Here is a 19,126-nt window from a genome sequence, read left to right on the forward strand (position 1 = left end):
CATTATCAACAAGTCAACAAATGACAAGTGCTGGAGAGGATGTGGAGAAAAAGGAACCCTCGTGCACTGCTGGTGGGAATGCAGACTGGTGCAACCACTGTGGAGAACAGTATGGAGTTTCCTTAAAAAACTAAAAATAGAACTCCCATTTGACCCAGTGATCCCACTTCTAGGAATATATCCCAAGAAACTGGAAACATCAATCAGAAAAGATATATGCACCCGTATGTTCATAGCAGCACAATTCACCATAGCTAAGATTTGGAAACAGCCTAAGTGCCCATCAGCAGATGAGTGGATTAAAAAACTGTGGTACATCTACACAATGGAATACTACGCTGCGGTAAAAAAGAAGGAGCTCTTACCATTTGCAACAATATGGATGGAGATGGAGAACATTATGCTTAGTGAAATAAGCCAGGCAGAGAAAGATAAATATCACATGATCTCACTCATTTGTGGAATATAATGAACAACATAAACCGATGGGGGGGAAAATAGATCCAGAAACAGAGAAACATCAATCAGAACGTCAAACCGCAGGGAAGAAATTGTGAGGTAACCAGAAACCCAAAAATGCCTGAGAACGCCTCTCTAGCCACGCTAGCAATCATCAGATGTACGGTAATTTTACCGGGGACAAGAGGGTAAGTATTTTGATCTTACGCTCCTGACCCTTCATGGGTAAGACCCCTTACGTGGGCTGATCCTCTGACTAATATAGGTACCAATAATACCAAACACGCTGGACATCAAGGAGGTCCATGGGTGGGGCAAGAAAGTATAAATACATAGGGGTCCCCACCCAGCTTCCCTTTTGTATGATACGAAATCAAAACAATGCCCCTTTGTGTGTACAATTAAAGAGAGGTTTCTGGCTTGTGTGGACACCAAAGAAAGGGTGTCACTACTATCATTACGTGCCCCCGGTGGAGGTGCAGAAAATGTAACTAAGACCTTGTCTATATAAAAAGAAATGGACAGCCAGTCTGAAAGGGAATTCCCATGGACTAGAACAAAGAATATCCTTACATGATATTATCCTACACTGTCATTAAAAATTATTCCCAGATTTGGAACACCCCCTGTACTTATAATAGTTCCTCGCACCCTTGGGGATAAAAAATAAATAAAATAAAAAAAGTCATATGTTTGGTGCTTGGAGACAAACTTAACACATCTCTTGATACTTTAGAATTACTACAGCATAATATACAATTATCCCAAGCAAACATACAAACTAATTCTTTGAATGTCTGGCAGCAATTTAAAAAGGACATGTAAGGATTTAACCCTTTTCATTGGGTAGAGGGCCTCCTGGGAGGGCACCTGAGCATTCTATATGGGTCCCTCTTACCCTTTAGGCCAAGAGAGACCCTCTTCTCACAATTCAATTGCTCACAGCTGTTGCATGAGCTATCAGTTCATGTCGAGGTTGAAGTCTCGTGACGACTGGTGCCATGGATCTGTCTATCACCCAGTAGGGCGAACTGAGCCCTCCCTGGAGAAGAAACCCGGGTTCCAAAAGATATGTGATCAGTGCTGGGGCCCCGCCAGCAGGCGAGGGGATCCCAAGGCAGGTGCTGGGCATGGAGGCCACGGGGGCATAGGCTACCAAGGAGACAAAACTGAACCTCACGTCACCCTGCTTGGCCCCGGAGGATGGCTGGTTAGTCAATGACGGGTAAGATTCCTCAAGGAAGGAACAACCTAAGACAGGCACAGTCGCAGAGGGGCCATCAGGAGAGAATTTGGGGATCAACAGAGGTGGGGCACAGACCCTCACCCCCCCAACATTGCAGGGGCCTGAATCCTAGCCCCTTCTGAGGGAGGTCTCCTGCCCCCATGGCTGCTTTGTGCTTCCCATGCCCAGCTCAGATCAGGACCCAGGTGACCGACAGAGACTTGGCCGACAGCAGCTGCCCTCTCACTCCAACAAGAATTGTTTGAGTTGCCCTGTACCCATGGTGTGGGGAAGGGGGTTTACGATATCTAAATCCAGCCTACCACCAGGAATGCTCAGGACCTACTCAAGAAGGCAAATAATCCCTTCCACCAATATTTACAGGGTAAAACAAGATTATTGTTAGAGTAATAAATTTGACAGTAAAATAGTAGTCAAGTTTTCAGACAAATTTAAATTGGCTAGTTGAAACAAGTGAATATTCTAGAAAAATTAATTGTACCAGACAAAAAGGTGTTCCTAAAGAGTCAACTAAAATTTTTATTGGTACTTCATCTCATGATAAAAGTGTGCACCATATAATGAACCTAAAACAGCTATATTATAGTGCAAAAAATTAAAATTTAAAAGCCACCAAGAATACATTATAAAATTTTCAAAAGCCTCCTAACATTTAAATCAAAAAAGGAGGGGATAGTAGAGGAATATCATGTAAGGAAAAATATCCTGTAAGTAAATTACATCTAGAAAATTAATACGTTAGAAAATTAATTGTAAGGCTAAAAGCAAGACACCCATGAAAAACACACAAGGTGACAAAACAAGCCAGAGGAAAATCATTTGGGCAAAAATTGAAAAAGGATCCCCAGTCAAATTTATAGAAAATATTCCTTTATTAACCTTGGGTCGAGAATATGTTTGTATATTTTCAGAAAACAACTCCGAGACCATGTGGATTCCAGCAAGAGAGGAATCGACAGGACTACTCCAGCCATGAAGACAGAAGAGAAGCAGTCCAGAGACGGAAGACGCTGATGTGGCCTTCCCATACTAGCAGTTAGCAGCTGTGCATCACTGCAGATTGCCCAGGACCAAACCGGACAGAGTCGGACCTGCATTACCACCATTTGTCCACCATCCAGAACTGAAATGTCAGTGCTGACATGTACACATAAGGAACTGTTGGACATTGAAATTGGGACTCAAAAGAACTGTTGGCCCAGAAAAAAACTCACTACACACTGATTCATTTGCCTGTCACCATTACCATTATTGCTTGTCTCATTTTCGGTTCTTATAAGTGTATTTCTAATAGCACATGATCTCACTCATCTAGGGGAAATAATGAACAACATAGACTGATGAACAAGAACAGACCCAGAAACAAGGAGGCATGGATCAGACTGTCGGGCCTCAGGGGGAGGGTAGGGAAGGGTGGGGGTAAAGGGGGAGACCAACCAAAGGACTTGCGTGCAGGCATATGAGCCTAACCAGCGGTTAAGGACAACAGGGGGGTGGGGGCATGTGTGGGGAGGGGTGTGGGATGGGAATGGGGGGACGAGGACAAATATGTGATACCTTCATCAATAAAGAAATTTAAAAAAAAAAAAAAAAAAAAAAAAACTACATGACCCCCCAGTAGCCACAAGCATAGCCAGGCCCACATCCTGGTTTATATGTACCATTTTCCAATAAGTGGAACCAGGGTTCTTTAAAGAAATAACTGGTCTAGGTCTGGGGCTCGGAAAGTCCAATTTAAGCCAAGACTATCCCATAGGACCAGAAAGCAAGGAAGTACTCAAAAAACAAAGGGATGAAGACATCTCAAAAGGACACAGAGCTGCCAATGGCCAAGGCAGGAACAATTTGAGCAACAAAAGAAATAGCACAACATTAGATTATAAGTAGTATTGCAGATAAAAAACAGGACTAGTTAAATTTAAATTTCACTTAAATAGTAAATAATTCTTAGTGTAAGTATGCCTGACGGTAATATTTGAAAATGCCATTTCTATATATCATTTATAGGTTAATATAATAATATTAAGATAAATATAAAGTACATATAATTCCCTTTCTATAACATAAGCTTAATCATTTATAACTCCTTTCATTTCTCCTAAAAGACAGTAAGACACTCTCCTGGAAGTCAGTAATATATATCTGTGACCTACATGGATGCTGCCTTGCAATCACAGACAAGATGACGGGGCTAGTTTGGGTAAAAGCAGATAATCAATTCTCCTCACAAATGTTGCATTAATAACATTTATTTCAGCTTCATTCACACAAAATGTGACACAAAGTTTGTGCAGTGACATACAGTGTAATTAAATTGAAGTGTCAATACTCTTCTAGTAGTTGACATTTCTTGCTCTGTTTCGGCTCTCATGGAATTTAATATTTAAATTTGTGAAATGGCATGTGTTCTCAGCAAGATGAAGAGTCAAAATTCTCTTGGCGTTCTCCATTTACCTTTTAAGAGCATCTATTCAAAAGGTTCTTAAATGTAAGTTAAATCTGAAAATTGCTTAATTTAAAATATCATAAGGATTTTTTTAAACCTGAAAATTGCTTAATTTAAAATATCGTAAGATAAATTTTTCTACTGAAACTCATATTTCCTGTTAAACTCATATTTCCAAGACTAGCCATTAACAGGCTAGTCTTGGAAATATGAGTTTCAGTAGAAAAATTTTACAGTCAAAAGCAGCAAACAGCCCTGGCTGGTTTGGCTCAGTGGTTGAGCATTGGCCTGCAGACCAAAGGGTCCCAGGTTCGATTCCAGTCCAGGGCACATGCAGGTTGTGGGCTCAATCCCCAGTAGGGGGTGTGCTAGAGGCAGCCAATCAATGATTCTCTCTCATCGTTGATGTTTCTATCTCTCTCTCCCTTCCTCTATGAAATCAATAAAAATATTTAAAAAAAAAAAAAAAAGCAGCAATCACCTCAGATCTTTATTCTTCCTTAGGTCAAAAGGCAAAACTTGATATAGTTTGAGTTTAGAAAATTCTATTATAATAAAAAGATTTCTCGTTAAGAAGATTCAATTTCTAGCCCTTAAATTGTAAAATATTTACACTGAAAACAAACTGGACTGAGATAAGTGGATAAATTTTAACATTTATTCTGAAATTACATTCTTTGTGGACTTGCCAAATTCAAAACTATACTTATTGCCCACACAGCAAAGTTCAATATCCTCTCCAAGGGTTTGATATACCAAAGAATTTTTAATTGTAAATTCTTCTAACTGAAAACAACTAGAAAAAAATATCTTTCCAAAAATAAGTTGAACCATTTCTCATTTGCTTGCTGGGTGCTTATAAATAAAGAGTCTGTGTATAGTTTGCTGGAGCACACACTCTCTCTTTTCCAAGACATTAAACCCTGAGAGAGAATGCATCAAAATGCACTGACGAAGCCACCTGCGCTCTTCCAGGATAGCGTGCTACTCTCCTACGAGGGCTACTCCTTCTGTTCACCCTCTGATAAGACTGCACTTACCGAGCTGGGGCTGGAGTGCCGCCTAACTTTAGGAGACTCTTTGCCGGTGGAGGAGGTCTTAAAGTTAATGCAAGCATTGTTCTCCGAGTGCACCCTCTTTACTTGATTAGTTGGTTTCTCAAATGGGTCAAAAGTGCTCTGTGTCCTCTGAACCCTGACTTTCTTATCCTCAGGAATTGTGTCCAGGGGTTTGATCACTGAGTCCATTCCCTGGCAGTTCCGTGTAGACATCTTTGTGACACATATCTGGGGAAAAAAGAAAAAATAAATTAAACCCATAACTCTCCTCTGGGACTTTAATATCAAAAAACATGCTTGAATTGACTTGGGATGGTGAATACACAATACAATATACAGATAATGTACTGTAGAACTATATACCTGAAAACGATATAATTTGATTAACCAATGTCACCCCAATAAATTCAATAAAGAAGAAAAATACATTTTTTAAAATTTTCTTTTCAGTCTAGAAGAAAGATAAATAATCAACTAATTTTAACACAGCAGCATGGCTTTTTGCAGAAAAACATAATTTGGTAAAATGGAATATATATGTATATATTTTAGTACATTATATTGACCAGGTATTGCTGTCATACAATAGAGTTTTATCCATATGGATGACTGATTGATGTAGAACAAAATTAAAAATTAAAGTGTCTATAAGAATCTTAAAGGGGAAAAAAAACAACAACAACGCTACACCAGCTTAAATCACAATGTGAAAAATCCCTCATAATCACTCTGCTTAGACTCAAGGCTGACAGCAGAATCTGACCCCTAAAACAGGAAACATAAGGTCTAGACTACAAGTGCCCCAAGGTGGTTCTTGAACTCTGTCCCCAGTTTTACTCTGACTACAAGTGGGATTATTTATGAATCACTAAGAGTTGGATAGCCCAGCTGGTGTGGCTCAGTGGTTGAGCATCAACCTATGAACCAGGAGGTTCAAGGTTCAATTCCAAGCGCAGGGTTGTGGGCTCATCCCCAGTAGGGGGAGTGCAGGAGGCAGCCAGTCAATGATTCTCTCTCATCATTGATGTTTCTATCCCTCTCCCTTCCTCTCTGAAATCAATAAAAATATATATTTTTAAAAAACAATTGGATAGACTTGCCTTAATAAAAAGAAAACAACAGCTGAGCTAAATCAGATTGTTATATTAACTCGTAGGTCATCATGGAAGCAGTTAACACAGGATACAGAAAAAGATCATTATGTTTTTCAAAAGTTTTATGCTTGAATATATGTGTTTGAAATCTGCCCCCATCTTGACTTCATATCCAAACTAGAATGGGGTATATTAAAACCTTAATATGGTTAGAGATGTTGAAAAATTAAAAATTAACTTTTTTAAATACCAAAACTAATGGGTGAAAAGGAATAATACTGTAAAAGAAAAACATTGTCTAACACATTGCAGATTTGGCTCACATTACTCCGCCAGAGCCCTATTCCCTTCCCAATTTCTCCAACCCCTCTTTCTGCACAGCCTCCTCCACTCTCATCTCATTTTGGTCTCTCTGACTTTTGCTCCTTGTTTCCTACTTTATGTTCTAACTCTTTCATTCTCCCTATACTCTGGAGATTTTGTTGTTCTTACTCAATAACTTTATGGCCTCTAGCTTGTCTGTGAAGCTGGGTAGCTTTATTATTCTCTCTAGAGAAAAGATAACTCTGAATTTGCTTTTAAAGTTTTTTTCTTCTTATGAAGTTTCCACATCCCTATTTTATAAGACAGGGAAACAGAAGATAATTCAGATAAACCTATATTTGTTAAAGTAAAACTATAGTGTCTGAGTAATATATATAGGATGATTTCATACGGGAATTAATGTATCCAAGTGTACAAATAGGTATCGATAGATATAGATGTATGTGCAGTAAGATACAGACATAAATGTAGAACACGATGAAATATACAGAAAAAAAACACACACACCAAATTCTGTGTTATTCAGCATCAACTCTGTCCTAAGAGTGTGTCTCAACTATTATGCACAAGTTCGATTCTAATTAAGTCAAATGAGAAGGACATCATATTTTTTATAGGAACAAATCAAGGATTCCACTCTCATCACTTTGATTCAACATTGTATAAGTTCTAGACAATGCCACAAGGCAAGAAAAGGAAATAAAAAGCATTCACATTGGAAAGGAACAAATAAAAGCAACTTTATTCACAGAAAACCACTATAGGCTATGTAGAAAATCCAAAGAAATCTACCAAAAAAGAGGCCACTAGAATTAATAAGTAAGTTTGTCAAGGTTGCAAGATACAAAATCAACATGCAAAAATCATTTGTATTTCTACATAGTAGCAACAATAAGAAACTTAAATTTAAAAATCAATTTATAACAGCTTCAAACAACATAAAATATTTTGTGATAAATCTGACAAAATACGTGCAATATCTATAGACAGAAACTACAAAACATGGCTGAAAGAAGCAAAAATTCAAGGATAAAAAACCAAGCACAGGAACCAATTCATGGATCTTTCAATTTCCTGTTACACTTTCAGAATGAAGCCAATCCCTACATTTCAGCCAGAAAATATTGTTTCTTACTTAATTTAAAGGAAGATTTACAGATGTTTATATAAAACAAATGAGATGATAGATGTGTATAGAATGATAATATAGAAAGATATAAATGGGGATTAAATTGATAAATAATGGGGAAATGATGACCATGTTTGGACTCCAACTCTATCCTTAAAAGAAGCAGCAGGAAGCATAAATCCCACAAAAATATCTCTTAATTTTGCCAAGAAAAATACAGTACATTCTATTCAACTCTACATTCTATTTATTATTTGAGGTCTTTGAGCTATCTTAGTAAAAGAGGCTTTACTAGATAGAATGCTCTTTTTTTCTATATTTATAGGAAAATGTATGGGGAAATTTTTTCTAGGTACATGGGGGAAATTTTACTATAAAATATAAAGTTGTAGCACATGTACACCAACACAGCCACAGCACAAAATACTGGCAGGGGATAAATGACAAATGTCACCAGGATTATGTTATGTGATAGAGCAAGCAGATTATCCTGGGTGGGCCTGATCTAATCAGGAAAACCCTCCAAAAGCAGTGAATTTTCTCCAGCTAGTCACAGAAAGGAGAGATGTGATCTGGCTAGCTTGTGAGAGAGCAAACACTGCATGGCACAATCTGTGGGGCAGCCTCCAAGCGCGGAGAGTGGTCACTGGCTGACAGCCAGCAGAAAAATGGGGACTGTGGTAACACAACCACAAGAAAACAAGTTCTGCCAACAACCAGTGAGCATGTAAGAAAACCCTGAGCCCCAGGTGTGATCCACAACCACACCCAATACCTTGATTTCAGCCCAATAAGACCCTGGGCAGAGAAACCAGCTGATGCCACGCCTGAACTTCTAACCTACGGAAACTGAGAGCATACCCTGGTTAGTCTGTGGTAATGTGTTACACAGCAATGGAAAACTAATACACTCACTTTACTGAAACTGCTTGAAGCCCGTTGCCATTTGAGCAGAATGTTCTTAGGAACATGTTGCAGATACCACTTTCTGAATTTGATCCACTGTATCAGATCCAGGCGAAAACAAGTGATGATTCTGTGGCCGGTGTCAGTAAAGGCCTACACATGGAGAGTGTTCTGCCTGGTGTAACTCCATGAGCATGACAGAGCCCATGAGCAAGTTCTGCACATAACTACGTTTATACATAGTTGATGCTGGTCTCCACTTCGCCCGGGGTGTATGTGAATAATACCAGTATCAGCACCGGCTTCGGGTATACATCTTCCTCCAGGGAAGTAATCTATACTTGAGTTTTCCATGCGGGGCAAAGTGACTATTCTGGAAAAGTTTCAAGTTTCCAATCTCTGAGACAAACAACTTAAACATGACCTGGCCGTCTCTGCTAACCACCAGCACAACCGAAAGCAGAATCCAGGCCCTTATGAAAAATAGGAGGAAGCGGCCTTGTGTCTGACCTCAGGAGCTTCTGGGGCAACTCACCCTGAAGACCCCAAAGAGGAAAGAGCAGGGTTTAGCCTAGAGAAGGACACAGGCAAGGTAAAAGGTAAGAATCGTACTCATTCCCCCAGAAAGCTGCCATTTCTGGCAGCTCATAGAATGAAATCATTGACCTGTGCTGGGTACATGAGGAGAAGAGTGAGCAGACTGGAGTCCTGGCAATGAAAGAAGGTTCTAGAAACCAGATTACACATTGGCACTACTCCCTGGTGCTCAATCTTCCTTTGAATCCTTCTATCAACCTGTCACCAATCTAAACAAACCTCTCCCCTCCCTAAATAGACTCTGTCTTTCTTCCCACAACAAAATGGTTATGGTCAGTGACGCAGAAAGTCTTGATGACAGATAAAACCTCAGACTATAAGGAAACCTGAGGGCAGAAGCATGATATGTCCAGTTGGAAAAAATTAATGGGAACCCATAATCTCAAAAAGGCATTTTTTTTTCCAACCACCAAATAGTATAGCCTTTTGATCCACTACTAACTTTCACTTATACTCCTAGTGCCCAGATTTTGGTCTATGTTCCAATTCTCCACTATGAAAAAGGAGGGCTCCTGGGAAGGTGACCTGATTCCAGTTCACAGGGCAGAATATCCAGCTGTTACCAGAAAACTGGGATCCTTTCCAAAATGCCAGGGATAACGCTAGAAGGACAAAGGAGTCTGCCTATCGGGGTTCTTACTGGCTGAGCTGTGATGATGTATTTAAGCATCAAAAGGAAAATAAAGCCACAGTTAAATGAAACCAGTTGAGTTACTGAAAAACCAAGAGCCTGTTATGACTGCAAGAGAGAAAAGGTAATATAAAGGGCAAATGGCAGTTGCAAAGGAAGGCTAAATACAATAGGATAGGGTTGGTTTTTAAGTCATGGAACTGTGAGTAAGCCAAGGATAAAAAGTAGGAACTGTACTGAGAATAAGAATGATTGATCAGAGCCTGTGGAGAGAGAGTCTAAGCAGTACAAGTGTAGAAAGATCAGCAACACAGGATGTCCCAATGATGACAGACCAGGTCAATACTACACAATAGTAGGCTAAAGGACATATGATGTCATCTAACCAATGTTTTACAAAGAATATGTACCTCTGGTGGAGAGATACCAGACTGCAAAGAAAACTTACGTGAAACCAATGTGGAAAGTGTTTCTTTGGAAATAAGTTAAATGTTAATAACTATGGGAAATTTAACCCTTAGAAAGAAAACTCAACTTGACCGCTACCCAGTGACTCAGATCTGAATCACTCTGGAAAAAGCAACCAAGACCCCAACAGTCCACACCTCAGACCCTCTAACCCTGGGCATTCTGGGCAGGCACTGTTTCACTCGTGGATTTGCAAACATCATGCCACACCAAGAAGATTCAAGAAATATTATTACTGAAAGCCCTGGAAGGAATCTAAATAAGCAGATCTGTAGTCTAGAAAGTTATACAAAGAAATACAGAAATGACATTGAAATTAATGAAACCGACAGTGTTGGTGTTTTAAATTAGGATAATAGTGAAGTAAAATAACCTGCGATAATCATATCTGTGCATGTTTTCTTTAAGGAGAAATATGCTAACATAATCACACTAAATTAGTGCTTGAAAATAAAGAAATTTAAATTGTCAATAATTAATGCTTAAATAGATTGAAAATATGGTTCGTAAAATTATATTCGCTATCTATCGTTTTAAGGACTTGGGCACTTGGCCAAGCACAAAAGCCACTGACTATGGCTGTTTCAGGCACGGAGACCCCTGGACATTCCACACCCCATCAGCTTCCACTGTCCTTCACACATTCATTGCTTGTGCCCTCAGCATGGGACACACCAACACCAAGCCACAGATTGACTATATTATTCAAGACTCTTCTCAAAATTACCTTTGTTCAGAACCCTTGTTGATTAAACCCCATGCACACAGACCAATTCTGTATTAAGAATTCACCTCAATGACTGTGCATTCATTCCACTCCAATATTCTGCAAACCTGGGGTTGTAATGATTCTTTAAGAGATACTTTAATCTCAACAAGATGACTGTCTCCTCCAAAGGGCAAGGACTGGTTTTCTCTCCTTATTTTAGAGCCCCCGAAAGCATCTTTTCCTTCAAATGTCTGTGTAAAGGATCTGGTAAAGGTTTTCTACTAACTCACAGAAAGTAACTCATAGGTTAAAATGGTTTTCTCAAATCATGGGTTCAGAAGAAAACACCTTTGGTACCTCTGCCCACAGCCAATCACAGTAGGCAGCTGTCCCATCAGTGCTGCCTGAGAACAGAAGACATCCCAACATTAACAGGAATCAAGGATCTAGTTTCTCTGTGACTGCATTTTTTCACACTTCCTTGTTCCATTTAGAAACTGAAGTGACAAAATTTACATAAGCAGGGATGTCTCCTGGTACTTGAAAACAGATAAGGAGGAAAAAATCATCACAAAGACCAAAATAAATCCCTGATCTTTTTTTTTTCCAGCAAATCCAATAGAGGCTAGAATTACAAACAAGGTTAGAGAAACACCCAGACATCCAGGTGTTCCTCCTAATCAATTATTTTGGTTCACTCATCATTAACAGGGGTCTCTACACAAACTAGCAGACTCAAATCTCAGTAAAAATTGTTAGAAATTCAAACAGTGTCAGAGGCTCCAAAAGTCACAGTCTGGCCTACAATTTTAGCTTGGAGCGCTGTAAAATCCAGACGACGGTGTACCATACTCACAGCAGTGGACTGGAAAGAACACAACTTAATTCAGTTAAGGTTGGCATTCATCTCGAGTGAATTCATTTGGACAGAAAATTGTCCCTTTAAATCAACCATTTGCTGGTGATCTGCATTTTCCTGAGTTCAGAATGTGGTCTTCTCTCTACCTCTTACACTCCACACTTTTCATGAAGGCAGACACCAGAAAAAGGATTAGTTTCAAAGATTCCAGTTGACCCACAGCAAATATACATCACGCATCAGATAGTGAGCTAAGTCATGGTCTTCTGACATTCACAAAAGGAATATCCATCAAAGGTCCAATGCAAAAACAAAATAAGCAAAACTCTTGACACTCCAACTTGTTTTTCCCTTCACCCATTACCCAGTGGCTTTCTCTTACTCAGTATCTTCTCTCAAAATCTGCTCCCAATAATGAACACACACACACACATACACACACACACACACACACACACACACACACCACATCAGCCCAGGCAGTGTTGCTCTGTGGTTGAGCTTCGACTATGAACCAGGAGGTCACAGTCCAATTCCCGGTCAAGGCACATGCCCAGGTTGCAGACTCAATCCCCAGTGGGGGCCGTGCAGGAGGCAGCTGATCAATGATTCTCTTTCATCATTGATGTTTCTATCTCTCTCTCCCTCTCCCTTTCTCTCTCTGAAATCAATAAAAATATTTTTTAAACCACCATCAGTCATTTACAAGTTTTTGAACACTAAAATGAGAGTACTACTTCTCCCAGAATTATTTGAACTTTAAGCAATATGGAAAAAAAGCTTCATCCCTTGTAAAAGAAATGTCAGCTATTAGGTAGCTCAACAAGGTATTTGGGGTGAGGGTGGGAGTGGGGATTCCTAATGGGAATGAAATCATAACTCATGACAGCCACCTTGATCTCTAGCCTAAACCTATAAGATCTAAAAGCATGCTGTCCTCTCTTTGGTTGTAGTCTTTTTTTCTTTTCTTTTTTCAGGTGTGTGTGTGTGTGTGTGTGTGTGTGTGTGTGTGTGTGTGTGTAGAGGTGGCAGTGCGAATGGCTACATGGAACAAAGATAAAGGTTGTGTTAGCTATATGTATGTAAAGGGATATATGCATGAGTGTACTTTCACTTACAACTGCATTTTACCGGAACCAAGATCTTGCCCAAAATCACCTTCAGAACTGTAGTTAATGCACAGGCAATCCTTGCTGCTCGCACAAGTCAGAATAAGTCACTTAAACTCTCTGGGGCTCAGTTATCTCATCTGTATGACGAGTTAGTTGGAGTAAATAACTCTTAAGATCTTTTACTGAACTTCTGAATGCTCTAGTAAACTCTAGGCAGCAGTTTACAGATGATAAATAATTTTAAACAGGTCAACTAGGTAAGGCATTGTGTCATTTTTAGATTATACCTCGTCATTTGTCACTTAAATATAGGCTGTCTTATATGCTTTCACAAGCAACTGTGAAATCTGTTTTCATGTGTTTGGTTCATTTTGCTGGCGTGGGAGGAGGCCTCCGTTTCTCGTGTGTTCATTATATTTCTACGACCAGACTGTAAACAGAAACCCTATCTTCCATTTCTTTAATGTCTCCAAAGCCCAGAGGACAGCACGGAATGGGTGTTCTGTTAATACTTACTTAAAAACGGATTGCTTAACTTATTACAAGCATTCCCCTTTAACTAAACATTGGCCGTTTTAAAAAATCAGCCCTAAGAAAACTACGTGACAATAAGGCACCTTCTGAGCCTAGATCTTTCCCAGCCCATGGAAAGGCTTTCACCAGCTGTCCCCACTCACCAGAATTCAGCCTATTACTGTGGTTTAATTTAAAAGTGCTCATTTTTCTACTGACCGGTTTCTTTGGGGTCTGACCTAATTTCAACTGCAGTCCTGAATCCATGGCTAAGGGACACAGCTGAATGGTCAACCCCTGAGGACTCCACATTCCTTTACGCGGCCGATCCAGGGACTGTAGTTTTGTTACCACCCCTACTGGGCCTCAGTGATGACCACCAAGAGGCTTGATAATAACTTTGCTAATTCTATTACGAAATATTTAGGTAATTTCCCCAGCACCTTAAATGTTTAATATATATTGCTAAGATAATGTACGCAGTTGCTTCTCCTTCTGCTACAACTATACACTTGGTTTATATCTAAAGGGTACAGTTTTATTCATTGGCTCACATAGATAGCTACATATATTTACTGACCTCTGGCTTCTTTATTTCGTCCAGGTCATCATGACAAATTTAACTGTAAGTTCAATGAACACTCACAGCCAAGGTAGAAGTACCATCCCTACTGTTACTTGTGGCCTACATAGGTTTTTCAGAATGTAGTCATCTCTGGGGATAAGAATTTTATTTGGAATATTCTAAAACCCCTTGCTGGTTGCAGACCAGCAAGCACTGGCATCACCTGGAATTTCAGACCCCGTCCCCTGCCCTTCCCACAGTCCCACTGGGTCAAACCCCAAATGTTAACAAGATCCCCAGGGGATCTGTGTGCACCTTAAAGTGAGAGGCCAGTGCTCTAAACTATGTAATGACAGGTTCTGCTACTCTGGTCAAATAAGGGACTGAGATGATGAGAGAGGTCCAGCCTTTCAGAGGCAAAATTTGCCTCAGTCTCTAGGTACAACATGGCCAAGAATTATTTCAATATTCCTTGGGTAACTATTTTGCTCAGATGTCCCACAAAAGAGCATGGCAACTTCAGATAATCCTTTAACATAATTTTGAACTCTGAAATAAAGTGTTTTGTTAAGGTATACCAAATATATTTATAAACTTTTAAATCAATAGGATTGGGGTGAGAAGCAGAAAAAATATACATAGGTTATAACAGCAATGTAACATTACTTCCTGCATAGAAATGCGTGGATTTATGTTTTGTTACAGAACATTGTTTTGCCATTGGTCACCATATCCATGGAAAAAATTACCACAAAATTATTCTAAGGAGAATTGAACCCAGAATCTTTCTTTGCTCTTTATTTACCAGAGTTTATTTAGTACCTTAGGAGAAAAAAAAATAGAAGGGAGTCACTTCAGGATTCAGAAACAAGATTTTTAAAAGGAACTTATATCTGTGAAGAGTACAGTGCATCCTAAAACAGATCCTCCCCTGGGCAGGGATGCGGGGAAGTCCTCTGTCTGCAAGGCATTACTGAACATTTCCCACCCACACCGAACCCCTCATCCCAAACAGAAGGACATGGCAATTCTGTGGAAGTCTGGGTCACTGTTTCCACTAAAAACTTACTAAAGATCCCAAAAAGATCTAGTGGAGAAAGAAGATAGGTGACTTTTCTGACCCCCTACTTGACATCCACAATTACATGCTGGTTAAAATTCCATTACGAAAAAATGACAGTCAAGAGTATAGCATTCGTATCATATGGCCAAATGAATGTAGGGTGTTGGAAAGCAAAACAGAGTTGACATCTCCAGTATATTGCTCTCCCCCACCAACTTAGAGCCATGGCGCTCAGAAATGGGTGCATGAAATGAGAACCCCCACACACACACACGGTAGCGGCTTTGTTGCGATTCCACAGAGCAAAGCCTATTCCAACCTACACAACTCCCAGCGCTGCAGTGGAAATAGAACACCCATTCTCGACAACACAGAAGCACTGAGCTACGAAGTGGCTCACACTGCATGGCCAATTAGTTTCTTCATGAAGACACTAATCCCTTAAAGCTCTTATTCTAGAAAAAGGAAATTCTGTGCCTGCAAATAGAGCTTCCCCCTCCCCCCACAGACTTTACAGAGTTCCTTTTTATTAGGTTTTGTCACGGGCCCTATTTAGGAAAGGGAAAACAGTGTTTTCACTGTGTAGAGGTGACAAATACCTGGCAAAGGGGACTGACCAACATGAACTAAAGCAATTTAAAAACATCTGCCATGCCCAGCTGCAGTGGCTCGGTGGTTGAGCATTGTCCTACGAACCAGGAGATCATGGTTCAATTCCCTTTTAGGGCGCATGCCAGGTGCAGGCTCGATAACCAGTAGGGGGCGTGCAGGAGGCAGCCGGTCAATGATTCTCTCTTATCATTGATGTTTCTATGTCTCTCTTCCTTTTCTCCCTCTCTGAAATCAATAAAAAATATATTTAAAAATAAAATAAAAACACCTACCATGTCAAAAGCACTAATAACCAATAAACAGATCAGGCTGAGCTCAGATTCATAGATGCTTGAATCAATAACATGGTCCAGGATGCTTTCTACCTGTACACATGTGCTTGGAATTCGAGGGGTTTTAACAGTGTGAGGATTAGAGTGGCTGTCATGTCTCAAAGACTGTGCAAACAATAGTCAGGTGCCTTCTGAATTCTGTTTTGTTTCTCGTCTGCGTTTCCCTGCACCACCCATAGCTTCTTTGTAGGGAGCCTGGCTAGTTGTTCCTTCATACTTACCCTTTCAAATATCTGTAGCTCGCTATTCTGTCTCTCATGTGAAATAAAGCATCCAAAGGCACAAGAACATTAAAAATGGAAACTGAAAAGACACTGCTGGAGGTACTGGCTGTTCCATTAGGGCCTGTATCTCTTTCCCCTGGAAACCATATGGACAGCATTTAAAAATAAATATTATAAATATTTTTAAATTCCTTTCCTGAAGGAGAAATAAAATTGTGTACTCTCTTCTCATTCTGAGACAGATGGCTACATAAATAAAGACAACTCACATCTCCTCACCTACAATAACCATCTTTTTAATAAAATTTAAATGCATTACTAATGTCTGGATAATAATTTAGTGATTAATGTCATGAGTGATGCTACAAAGTTTAATGTTTTCATTCTCATGAAATAAATCCAGACGCAAACCCCACCAAAGAATTCCGAAAAATGTAGGGCATCCTTCAATGCAGGATTGACTTTTGAAGCTCTTAAATTTTTCAGAGACTCATATGTGGGTCACTAACCACACAGAGCTTATGAAGAGAGAAACAGGGAACAATGAACCTTCGGGGAGACGTGGAATGCAGCTTTCAATGCAGCTTTTGACAACTGGTCCGTCTACTGTAAAGGGCTGAAATTCCCGCAATAATAGAGTTGACAGCAACCCACTAACAATAAAGTCCACACTGAGTTCATGAGGACCGGCTCCGTAATCCTTTCCTATGACTGGGACAAATCACTAGTGAATCCTAACTGAGAGACCCAAGGCGAATAGAGCAGAGCGGTGGGATACACACACCCTGCTGCTTGTCTGCCACCTGAAAACAGCCCCCGGTGCTCCCTGCGCATTTCACTGTCATCCTTGTATTTCTGAGGTCTCATTTAGCTGAGGAATAAGAGGGGGGTGGGCAAACTTGTATCAGCTTATTAAGAGAGGAATCTATAGAATATATGCACTTCCCAAACCTGCCACGCAATAAATGGAATACTGGAGCATTTTTTCACATCCTCGTTTTAGACACTCAAACCCAATAACATTCAGAAATTGTTATGTGTGCCCAAGAATCAAGCCAACTGGAGAAGGAGCTTGGGCAAGATACAATGCAAATTGTTAGAAAAGAGAGATGGGAATTAAAAACATCTATAGGATGATGACAATGATGATGATGGCTATTGTTGAGCTCTTATATAGTAAGTTACTATGAAAAATGCTTTATATGTAGTTTCTCAATTAATCCCTACAACAAGCCTATGAGGTACCGGTATTATCCCGATTTTGCAGATGATTCCCTTGGGGCACATAAGAATTAAGTAGTATATCCAAGACCACACAGACAGTAAACAGAGGGGACGAGGTTTATTCCAGGACCCTGACTACAAAGCCCAAGCTGTTGACCATCGGGTTGTCTTCCCTGGAACTTCTATCCTGAGAGAAATAAGCAAAGCACAGACCTGGTCTGCAACACTTCTCTTATTCTGTCTTCTGATACAAAAGCAAAGCACTTTTCTTTTAAAGCAAAATAACTGCTCTGTGGTCTAAGATTTTCTGACCCATGTATCCCCCTTCCTCAGCCCAACTTCCACCACCCAAATTTAACATACTTTTATTTTATCTTCACCCGAGGATATGTTTTTATTGATTTTAGAGAGAAAGAGGGAGAGGAGAGAGAATCATCGATGCGAGAGAGAAACATCGATCGGTTGCTTCCCATACACTCAGACCAGCAAATTGAACCTGCAACCTTTTAGAATATGGGATGACGCTCCAATCAACTGAACTACAAGGCCAGGGCAACATACTTTTGACTAATCTAATTCAGCCTCATATCAAAAGTTAGAACTGAAAAGCTAAGTATTGGGGGTCGGGGGGGGGGGTGAGTAGAAAGCATGAGATTCAATAAATAGGACAGGTTGACAGGTTGATGGGGAAGATGGGATGATTCAGGCATTAGACATTACCATGTTGACTCTTCTTCCTCCATACATGTTTGTGTTTCCTGACTACTTTGTTAAAAGCTAAGAATCATCAAGTCAGTCCATGGCAGATAAATAAACAGCTCTGGAAGCATTACCTTGTCTTTCTAAAAAGGTTCCTCTATCAGAAACACATCTGTCTGGACTTAAGAGAAGCAGTATCAAGTAGAAATCTGAGAAAGAGGATGCTATATGATGAAGCCAGGCTTATCCAATGGAAAACTGCTTAATAGGGCATCAAGCTTACACCCTCCCTCATGCCTCTGTCTAACTCAGAGGATAAGTGGGGTTTTTGGCTTGAGTGTCCACCGAGAAGAGCAGTGGGGGTAAAAGATGGCTTGCAGAGGGCATCAGGAGCCTCTCCCATTGGCTGAATGAATGAGCCAATGAGACAATTGCTGAAATACCTATCAGTTCCAAGAGTCTTCGAATCTATAAGAGGACTTCAACGTGATCAGTTTTTGCTTATAAAGTTAGATAAAGTAAGGTACTAGAAGCAGAGTGGGTGCAATTCAAATGTTAATAATGACAAAAGCCACAGGCCAGCCTTCCAGTGACTATTCAACTGATTGCTGCTTCTCTATCAGCTAAGAACTGACATGAAAGTGTAAGTAGCCCAATTACCATGCTCAATTACCAGACCATGTAAAGAATCCAAATGTGATAGATCCACAGATCATTCCCTCAGTGCTTTTCATTCCTTCCCCCTGCCCACAAGGTCTTTGTTTTTAGTATCTCTAAATTATCTATGATGTGTCCTTACGCAAACTTGACTTAGTGAAATCATATAAGGGGATGGGAGTATTGCTGTCTTTTCTAT

At 40.0% G+C, this 19,126-nt stretch overlaps 1 protein-coding gene across 1 annotated transcript in view; it reads right to left on the bottom strand.

The window, feature by feature from the left end:
* Positions 1-19,126, bottom strand: part of CDK14 (cyclin dependent kinase 14) — a 516,006-nt gene that overhangs the window by 389,585 nt on the left and 107,295 nt on the right. Inside the window, exon 3 of the mRNA XM_079785896.1 lies at positions 5,192-5,437. Coding sequence (XP_079642022.1) covers positions 5,192-5,437 — 246 coding nt within the window. The remainder of the gene's footprint in view (positions 1-5,191; positions 5,438-19,126) is intronic.

The sequence above is a fragment of the Cnephaeus nilssonii genome (assembly GCF_951640355.1).
Source record: "Cnephaeus nilssonii genome assembly, chromosome: 12".
Classification (NCBI taxonomy): domain Eukaryota; kingdom Metazoa; phylum Chordata; class Mammalia; order Chiroptera; family Vespertilionidae; genus Cnephaeus; species Cnephaeus nilssonii.